This window comes from Paramacrobiotus metropolitanus, unplaced genomic scaffold (assembly GCF_019649055.1).
Source record: "Paramacrobiotus metropolitanus isolate TYO unplaced genomic scaffold, Prichtersi_v1.0 Parri_scaffold0000155, whole genome shotgun sequence".
NCBI lineage: Eukaryota > Metazoa > Tardigrada > Eutardigrada > Parachela > Macrobiotidae > Paramacrobiotus > Paramacrobiotus metropolitanus.
The window spans coordinates 253777-264417 of NW_026570375.1; the positions used below are offsets into that span (position 1 = coordinate 253777).

At 44.6% G+C, this 10641-nt stretch overlaps 2 protein-coding genes across 2 annotated transcripts; both read right to left on the minus strand.

Moving 5' to 3' along the window:
* Positions 1-133: 133 nt before the first annotated feature.
* Positions 134-3269, minus strand: LOC129599816 (uncharacterized). The gene has a single exon (XM_055498143.1). The coding sequence runs from the start codon at positions 2527-2529 to the stop codon at positions 469-471; it is 2061 nt and encodes a 686-aa protein (XP_055354118.1). The 5' UTR covers positions 2530-3269; the 3' UTR covers positions 134-468.
* Positions 3270-9076: 5807 nt separating this feature from the next.
* Positions 9077-10177, minus strand: LOC129599831 (uncharacterized; the record flags this gene model as incomplete). The annotated part of the gene is made up of 4 exons (XM_055498161.1): positions 9077-9162; positions 9225-9380; positions 9434-9974; positions 10027-10177. Coding segments are annotated over 4 exons (934 nt in total), but the record flags the coding sequence as incomplete, so codon positions are not given.
* Positions 10178-10641: the final 464 nt, after the last annotated feature.

The following is a 10641-nucleotide window of genomic DNA, read 5'->3' on the forward strand; positions in this document are numbered from 1 at the left end:
AGCTGTAGATTACTTATGGAAGACCCATGCGCCACATTATTTAATGAAGTCAACATCACTGCCGAATACACCGCTATGTCACCATGGTATGAACTTTTTTTAAAAATCTAACTTAAACCTTTAATAAGTATCATGTCACAAGTACAAACTTAGTACTAGAAAACATTAATCTCATAACAGAAACACTTCCTCAATGCTATCCTGATCGGGAATTGTACCCATTACACAAATCGCATTCCCCCGTTGTATCTGGATAGAGAGTCGCTGTCTAAAAAACTCTTTCGCACGTTTCTGGCCTGTGGCGGTGGCCATACCGCTTCCAACCTTATCCACAAGCCTTTTTGTTCCATCTCCCCACGGTCCGTAAATTTCGAATGCTGCCGCCATGAAGTTATACCGTGGCTGCAGCCAGCTGTGTTTCGTCAGTTTCGCTCTTTCTGCATGTTCAGCTGCGGCCCCGGCATTCACTTAGGTGCGATCGATATAAGAGGCTGCAAGTGTGTCCACGCAAGTCACGTCGACGGCCAGCGGCTTTCCGCGTTCCCATGGTACGAGTGTGATCACATCCGGCCTTTTGCGATCCTTCGCTGAAAGACCTTTCGGCTCCATTCTGGCTGGGAAACCGGCTGTCTTTAGTCCTAGGGTGAGCTCCCCACTGATACCGTCGTGTCGTGGCAGCCGTCCGGCAGATCGTTTGCAACGGAGTCCGTGCCGGCCTAATTCGTCGACCGATCCACCGCACACGCACACGTGCGGGGATACAATTGGTGCACCCAAACGCAACGTAACGCTGATGCGGAGAGCATTATTTTCCAGCAGATTACCGAGGCTTGCTGCGGGCAGTGCATGGATCCATACGCCGGATTCCGGGACTGAAACAGCCTTCAGGTGAGCGACCTCATCCTTTGTGGTGCGCAATGAGGTCAGCCTAGAAAATGCGTGTAGCGTCGTAGGTGTGTCCCAGGCCTTCTGAACGTGTCGCAGTGCTTCCGCCGGGAGATCGTCTGTGTTGGCGATAACCTTCCAGGCACGAGTGGCTACGGTTACATCCGTTGGCTTAAGCGTCGGACACAGCTTGGAGATCAGTGGGTGCAACGAGGAAGCCGATGCCAGATAAGCAGAGGGAGCTAGCTTCTCGGTGCGTCTGATCCCCAAACCGCCTAGACGAACGGGAAGGGACGCCTGGAGCCACGTCGGATAGTCCATCCGTACGTTAGTGATGGATTCTATTGCGTCGCGGAACACCTGATCCAGTCTGTACAACTCGCTGGGAAACATCCAGGCTGGAGAGGTGCGTAAAATGTGCACTATTTTCGGGACTCCTAAGCAATTCTTCAGCAAGAACAGCGCATGGTGCTTAGGAATCAGCTGCAGGCGGCCGCACATGATCTCCAGCTGCCTGATCTTTTCGTCGATCGTCGGGATTACGGCGGCTGGTAGAAGCGGGGATCCGAGGAGTGTAAGTTTATCTGCTGATACAATGGCAATGCCAGGGAACAGACTGGTGAAGTCGCTGGCGGCCGTTACTCTTTCTGCTTCAGTACCACCGCACAAAAACACTTCGCATTTCGCGATGTTAACAGTCAGGCCAATCTTCGCAGCTTCTAATATTAGTTGTTGGAAAATGCTGATCACTTTCGCTGGTTTATCTCCCAGTGTCCCATCATCCATATACCAGGCGTTCAAATCGACATCCAATATGTCAACGACACACTGCAGTACCAAACAAAATAAGGCTGGGCCGAGTGGATCTCCTTGCTGCACGCCAGACTGGGAGGAAATTACTGTTTCTCCCAAAAACAGCAAAGAACATGACCCGTAACACATTTTAATGAAGGGATAATACTCTGGAATAACTTCAGCTGATATCTTTAATACTTCCTCGCGTGAGATGCAGTTGAAAGCGTTGGTGAAGTCGATTTTGAGTAGGACTTTAACGTCATTACTGTACTGGAGGAGAAAGTCTCTTGCCGCGTGGATGATGCCTTCGACGCCCCTCTTTACACCTGACCCAAGCTGATGTGGTTGGAGGAACTCCGATGTAATTGGCCGGATGCGGATATCCACCGCCTTAGCGGCAATGCGACGATACACATTCCCAACAGCAATCGGGCGCAGTCCTCCGTCTTTTTTGCGTAGTGCGACGAGCCGGGCGCCACAAAGCAGGGGGACCATATCAGAGGGAATTTTGCCCGTTAGTAGGAGATTCAACAAGTCCGTAAGTGAATCGCACAGGTCAGATGCAGCGTCATTCATTCTTGCACCGATCAGGTCCAACAGGTGCTGCGGGCGCAGAAAATCAAGGCCACCTGCACTACCACGTGGCATGCTCTCCAAAACTGACAGGACTTCCGCGGGAGTGAGCGGGACAAATGTCATGGCCGGAGGATCGTTGGGGGCAGTGGGTAATGGAGCTGCTGGGTGTTTGCGCTGCATGCTCTCTATCACCTCTGGGGTTGGGCTGGCTACAGAATCCGACGAAAGGAGAGTGCGTACGGCCCCGCTGACGTTGAAGTCGTCGATCTGCATGCCAACGCGACGGGGAATCTCGTCCTCGGGGGTAGCGCGCCGATGGTTCTTTGGGGCGACGGGCTCTTCACTATCGAGCTCTCCGCTTTCGAATTTAGCGATCCGATCACGGATATAGGAGGTGAGGGATGTTTTCCGTGAATGTTTGTTGTCTCCTGGAAGAAAGGATCGCTGAGGGAGCGGATAGCAGCTTCATCCATGACTGAGAATCATTGGCAGATGTGGCGCTCCGCATTAGCTTTGTGAATGCCATTGCGACGGGAGCCCGGGCTGCTTTCGGTATGCGCCGCATGATTTTCTTTCTGGTCGGTATGAAAGGTAGAGGAGACGTCCCAGCTGCAGGCGGAGGTAGGTTGTGGGCATGCGATTGGGAAGGCCCATCGGCGCGGCCATATCCCTGCGCCTGGCGCTCGAGGCAGTTTCCGCTGCCGAAATGGCTGCCCTGGCGTTTGCAGATAAGATGACAGGCGGGGCATGTCCACGTCATGGCAACTGTGGGTTACAAACTGACGGCAGAACGGAGAAAACGGAACGCTGGGAGAAAGGTACTTACAGAGCGCAGGACGGTGGAGACCCGATAACTACGGGACAGCTGCCACGACAGCCTCCGAAGTATTTCCGAAGAAATGTTTCAGACTAGGTCCCGTAGCCACCCATTTTACACGGATGAGGGAAATTAATCATCCGGGGGCAATTGAAGAGCCCAATAATCAACGTTGAACGTAAAGCCCAATAATCAACGTTTACTTTCTACTCAGCACTCACTATCCTCACTTTTAAAAATTACTGTATTTCCGCAACACCGCGGTCAGCTTCTTTTGAGCAAACAGGATGCTGTACATCCGCTTCTGCAACTTCAGTTTTATTTTGTGGTACATTTACTAGGCACACGACTATAAGATCAACTTACATTGCGTACATTGCGTATCATGTTATAACTTCTACGAACGTCAGACAATATTGAAAGTGCTCTATAATTTTTAAGAACTTTATGTTCTGTTTGACCTTGCAATTTCAAAATTTGTTTTCGTAAGCACGTTATGAATGAAAACTCAACTGGAAAATCCTTTCCACATATCTCTTTCCACACACACACGAAAAATTATATTTATTACGTATAAAACGTATAAAGAAAAAGAACAGCACAAGAGAAGTTCGAAAATGGCAATGTGTTAACGGTAATTGGTTTTCCAAACGGCAAAGGCGTTTTGAGACGGCGTTCTGAAACGGCAAATTGTTGTGCTAAGGCTTTTCCGCCGGCAAAGGCAAAGGTAAAGGTAAAGTTGAAAACGGCAAACTGAAACGGCAAAGGCAAATGGACGGCAAAGGCGAAGTTGGCCGACCCATACTTACGGTGCACTACATCATCATTGCGCAATAAAATTTCTGAGGAGGTAGCTTCTACACGGGCCAGTTTTCTGGCAGTACTTTAGCAGCAACGTACGCGTGCGGTGGCCCATGCCACACGCGGCTGACTTCCCGATCTTCGAAAATTCGTAACTTTGTTAATTTTCTCTCTAAATTTTTGTACATAAGCTTGAAAAACTCAGAATACTAAGTACTATTAGGCAGAACAAGTGTTTTTTCGCTTTTCTTCTATGGTAACGCACTGTGCGCCTGTGCAGTTAGCATAGCTGTCTATGGAGGACTCATTTAGGGTTTCGCATAGGCGGCTATGCTAACCACGTACGCGCACAGTGCGTAACCATAAAAAAAAGCGAAAAAACACTTATTCTGCCTAATAGCAATAGTATTCTGAGTTTTCAAGCTTATGTACAAAATAGAGCGAAAATTAACAAAGTTACAATTTTCAGATCAGGCGCCGCGTGTGGAACTGCACGTTGCTGCTAATACTGCCACCGTGTAACCCTCCTCAGCTGATAACGCAATGATGAATGTGCGCCAGAAGTATCGTGACTCTCGCAATCACCTCAAACTTCAAAGTTCCAAGAGCTGATTGTTGACATGATTTGCGCTGCTCGCCCTGGGGCGGTTGGAGCTGCTGTCCCAAAGTACAAACTGAAACGTTTTAACTTTTTAAGCGGCGTCGCGAATGTCTGTGCTTCACTGCTTCGTACTGTGAAATGTTGGCTTCGATGGTTTCTGACGAATTGTAACGAATGCAAAATATAACGCAGAACAATTTAAATCAACACCGTAGTTTCACGGCATTGTAAGTAGGCGATTTACACGTGCGAGCTTGGTGCCAGCGTAAAAGTATTACCATATATCTATATTCGCATTCGGACGTTTTCACAATATGGGTGCGCATACCGCGACACCAGAAGAGTGACGGAGACACGATATCACAATATATACTACGAGTAATAAAAATGATGGGAAAAAAACCCAGACATTGAAAAAATAGCAATACTTCTAAATGGCTTCAAATTCTTTGTCCGCACATACAGGTTTCCCAAATAGCAGCGCATTTCCTCTACGATCTCGCTACGCCTACGTTGTTTTGGGGAAGACGTAGATTTTGGTTGTTACTATGTAGGAGCACACTTTGAACTCTTAAACCGTACCCGCTGTTAACAGTGTGGAATGAGACACACTGTAGCGTCGCGCACATGTCATTCTGAAAGGTCAACGCTTTACTCGACTGAATCAATTATCTTAAGCTGACCAGCCACATCACCGGATCAAAGATCATCTGCAGGGAGTACATGGTAATGCAGACATTGGCCACCCACACCGGCATCCGAATGCCCAGATAAATCATGGCAAAATACACATCCGACGGAGTCCAACAGATAAACACACTCATCGACGTCATCGTCAACACTACGAACGGCTTCACCTAGCTTGCGCTGTCTCCGAGCTGACCCTTCGGACTTTCGAGCGACATACTCAGCGTAGCGCTTCGTTTTCGCCACCGTCTCAATACTCTCGCCGTCACTAACCGGTTTCATGCTAGCAGTAGTATTTTGGCTGGATCCGGGATTCGTATCCCGGTTATCCACGCGTTTATTTCTCCAACGCTTTGCCATGATGTAGATGTAAACGATCACGATGAGAATCAGCGGCATAAAACGATGCAGGATAATATCAGCGCGCCGCCAGGCCAGTATACCTCACTACTATAGACGGCTGTATAGGCGCTTTTCCCACGGTGTGACCCCGTGGGAACCGGCTGCCGTGACCTTTGTTCTGTCGATAGCCGGCATGAATTACCGGCTGACATACACAAGAACCTAATAATTATAGCGTTCGTAATTAGTGGCACACTGTAATAAACAAAAATTAATATTCTTGTAAAGTAATTTATAGTTTATTTTCAAAAAACCTCACTGTAATCGTAGATTTGTCAACTAGGTATCAGCAACCTAAAATACATATATTACTACACTAATGTCAAAAACGACATTTAATTAAATAATAATATCTTTGTAATAGCGCAATTCCACACATTTCTTCGCCATCTATGCTGCGCTTACAGCGGCTGTACCGGCTGATTAATATGCCGCAAAACAGTAAAAAAGTGTAACATACCATCTGGCCATGCAAGATACAGTTCAGTACTTCCGGACGGCTTCACTTTTGGCGGTCTCTTTGAAAATTGTGTCAAAACAGTTACATTAATATTTATATTCATTGTGATGTTGGGAAGAGAAGGCGGATGTGCAGCAAGCACCAGCTTAAAACTCACTGCAGGCTTATCACTTTGTCATTTCAAACTGCTACACACACAACGCCAATTTTCAGTCAGTTACTACGAAGAATCGCAGTCGAAATTATTTTCATCGAAATTATTTTCATCAAGCGAAATCAACTAACGTCGGATATTATGGCTGATACTATTCAAGGTGAGACTTAATTAAATTAGCATTATGTGATAATTAAACGAAGCACCATTGGAATATAAAATGTTGATTAATAAAGATTTTGTTATGTTAAGAATTTTTTTAAATTAATTAAACTTCCGAATTATTTACTAGAATTATTTATTGAAAATCTGTATATAGAACTGAATTAAATTTTATTACTTTTGTAAAATAAAATATGAAATGCGCTGCAACGATTACCAAATACGTTGTGCGAATGCTGCAACGCCCACCTGTTATGCCGGCTTGTACAACCCGGTTGCCTCTGGGCAGCGGGAGTGCGGATTCTGCCTGGACGTGTCAGCAAAGGTCTTCCCGTGGATTATGTCACCAGTCCATCGGTCTACCGCAGCCTGCTTCGCGTATGTGCACCTGGAAAACTGGACATCGGTTTACACGTTACGCAGGACTAAGACAGTCATGGGTGAAAATATGGCATATTCCGGATGGAGGTGTCAGAGAAATGCGTGTGCGTCGCACAGGTTAGTCAGTGACTGCGGCTAATTGGGAAAGATTGAACGATATATTTTTCGGCTAAAGATTTTTCAAAGTGAGTGCTACTTGTACAACACTGCTGTATCCATTAGTCCATGTGCGTTAGCTACTGGTATGTGCAGAAAACGCATACATCTATACCGCTAAAGCGCTTTCGCAATTGCCATTGGCTAACCAGTGCTACTTGTATAGGTGTATGCGTGATTCGAACACATACAAGAAGCCAGCACATGCACTAGTATATTTCTAATCGGATGTTACAATAAGAACGACATCCAATCGCGGAGCACATTCTGTAACCAGCCGGTGGTGATTCATGGTTGAGTGCAAATGTGCGGGTCTGTAGTCAAGCAGCATGAATGCATGAGTGCGTGCACGTAAAAGCAAACAATTTGCACGGATCGGAATTACACGTGAACGACTTGCTGTTGTTCGTAATGTACATGGTACTTTACTGATGCAAAAATAAGGCTGTACTGTTTTGACCTTTTAGGGAATCGTATGGGATGTTGGGCGCAGAGATGCTGTGAGGGCAATCGACTGTCACCGGGATGTGGTCTGCTCAACGGGTTTTAATTTCACGGATAGCCCATTTGGTACCACATGTCGCGATCTGCAGGTTGGTTGCCTCCTTCAGTGAAATTTTGTTAAAATGTGATCAGCGGCATGTTTTTTCACGGTTATTTATTTGGGTTAAACGATTGTCCATAACGAGTTGCGAACATGTTTTTTTCGTTTTAACTTTAACGAGTAAAATTTTTACGTTCATGTTTGCATAACTTGGTGCTGCGAGACGTTGTTATTACGAAATTTCGTATATGTTTGTCGAATGGCTGCAGATTAATGAATTGACCCATGTGAATATACTCCGCCGATGCTGATGCCGGATGATTTCAATGCCAACGAAAAATCAAAATTGATCGACAGTACTTTAAAGCAAGTGGGGCTGTAATGTTTCCGGTCTGAAGCCCGAATTCCCATTCCGCATAGTTATACATTTTGTCGGAACCCCAACGAAGTGGGGATTATGCGGAAGTAGAGAGTAAAGCCGGCAAGTATTTTACTTTAATCGTTGTCTTGTCCGTCAACTGTCCCGCGGAGACTGCGGCTGACGAAAGTCGTTTATGCCATTTTTCACATGGTGCTGTACGTTATGGAAATTAGAATTAGAAAACTCTTTATTTCCTCTTGCGCTGCTGGTACGTGTTGGCCAGATAATTGGAAATTTCCGCTTTGCCGATAATCTTGCATTGCTTTACGCACATGGAATTCCGTTAAGAAAGATTTTGATATGACTTATATGTCGGTATCTACAAACAGTGATAGGGTTGCAGAACTATAGCCAGAATTTTGGTCAACTTTTAACGTACTTTAATTTTAAACTTGCTACTAAATCAAAAAACTTGCGAAGAAAATCGTTCCTTTTGTCTCTGCTAATTTTGATGTTGTGGTAAAATGCATACATTCTGATAGCGTAGTGTGGTATGCGTGCTGCGTTATGCGTTTGGTTTTTCATTGTTTACCATCTGATTTTAGGGATAACATGCCCAGTCACTCCAAAGTTAAGGAATACTGTCCGTTGGTATTTCGTAATTTGCGGAGCGTTTCCGCACACGGACAGTCAATACATGGTAAAGTATGCTGCGTCCCTGGATGTCAATGGATTTCCTGTGCGACTAACGGTTGCCGTCTTGTGTATGCAGCTGTCCCTTACTGGATCTGAGCCGGTCATGAAGGAGGATAGTGTATCAACGTACTATCACGGGCGATTAGCGTTTTATTATTAAAACCCTAACGCGGGAGGAAGTGGAAGAGATGAGTAGTAAAAGGCGTCCCGCAAAGCGATTTTGGATTCCAGTTATCCACTGGACTTCCTGACTGCAGTTTGTGACGTCACAATAAGTAAATAAATTCCGCAAAAAAATTAAAACTAAAAATATACTTTGTATTAATAATTTACAAAAATATTACTATAGTTACTGATTAAATCGTTAATTGTTGACTGCATTTAAATACTTACCCCTAGTTTTCTATACTGTATAAGGAAACCCTTGACCGTTTACTGTACTGTATTATTATTTGATTTATTTACGGGGATAATATAAAGTAGGTGAAAGCATTTAATAACTAAAGCGGTTTAGAGGCATAAAACGATTACGTTATTTAGAATTTTTATATAGTTTCTAAGCTCAACAGCGAAATGGAAACCAGTAAGTAATAGCTTGTTAGTCATCGTCCGAGGCGCTCATTTCTGAATCGCTTTCTCCTACGTCATCCACGCGCGGGTCATCACGGACTTCCGGATGGTCACCTGACAAAATGAAATAAAACCACAATATTTTAGGGAAACGAATACAGATAAGCTGATCATACCATGCAGCGCATTCTTAGCCAGGTTTATGGCAATATCCAGTTTGTTCAAAGCAGCGGTGACATCACGTCCATTCTCAGACTGGGTCAGGTATCGGTCAGCGATGAGGGTGCTAACAGTGGACATTTCTTGGACAATGGGAAAAAACGCTTCCTGGGCTGCAAGAAACTGTGAAATAAAACTTAATACTTGTCAAAGGAACTACACTTACCAATGGTCATCTTCTCAATGTTTAGCTTTGATTTGAGATGTTCAAAGCCATTTATCAGGGAGAGGCAGTGTTCCTTAATTTTGTCGTTATACATTGATACCGTGTTTGACAGCTCAGTCAGTTGTTTCCACAAGGATTTGTACGCCTTGGTTCTTGCCGTAAGCTCGCTTTGCAACAGCTGAGCGGTAGGCACAAGTTCACTGGTCGTTCCAATGTGAGTTCGCGAATTTTTCTCCAGCAATTTCGTTTCGTCTTGTTTCTTTTTGTTGTCAGCGATGATGCGTGTGATTTTCTGCGAGTTGTGTGATGGGTAATTTGATATTTCATCGATCCAGTAGCCCTCATCAGACGATGGCATACTGTCTGGCGGACAGGAAGCCAAAAGAGTTGCAATGCTTTCCATGTGGTACTTTTCCATTGCTTGTGCAACGTCCAACAGCTTCTTCAGTATCACAATAATAGCAGTGAACATTGCTTTCTGATGGTGGTGAATGTACGCGAGGTCGAGAGCGCTCTTCTGGAACTTGCGCACCAGTTTACCCTGTAAATAAATGCAACTGATAATTAGGTTACTGCATAAAAGCATTTCTTACCGTCTTAGTGCGCCATTCATCGGATTGGATGTTCAAGTATTTAGTGGTGTCCACAGCCAGCCTGTTTCTGTACTTGATGTTGTAGACATTGCTATGGCTGGCAAAATCCACAAAATATTGTGGCAGTTTCGTAGCGGGTTTTTTGGAATCCCTAAAAAGGAAGTAGACGTTAATACATACTGCCATTTCTTTTCAACTTTTACTTAGGTCATAAAATTGACGACTACAACAGTGGGTGAAACTTACAGAATTATTATTAATAAAAAACGAATACATATTCGCTGCGCGTGCCATTTACTTATGTTATTTTAAATGTTCATTTAAACAGAATTACCCATAACTGTGCAACAGTTCGTTTTGTTTTTTATTTTAAGGGTATCATTTGGAGCATTTATCGTTTACGTGTGTTTGTTGTTTAGCACGTAGAACGACAACTGCTCCAAAAAATTAAACCCTTGTTTTTCGGTTAATTAGCGGGTTGATTTGAAGCAGAGAGTAGTCTGAAGTTAAATTTAGCAGTCAAAGTTTTTCGTTTAATTCAAAAAGTATTTTTGGGAACATCTATCCTTTGCACGCATTTGTTGTCAGCGCGCAAACGACAGCTGCTCCATAAAA

Excerpts from the sequence above, each read along its gene's own strand:
- LOC129599816 (XM_055498143.1), bottom strand. The coding sequence starts at position 2,529 with ATGCAGATCGACGACTTCAACGTCAGCGGGGCCGTACGCACTCTCCTT.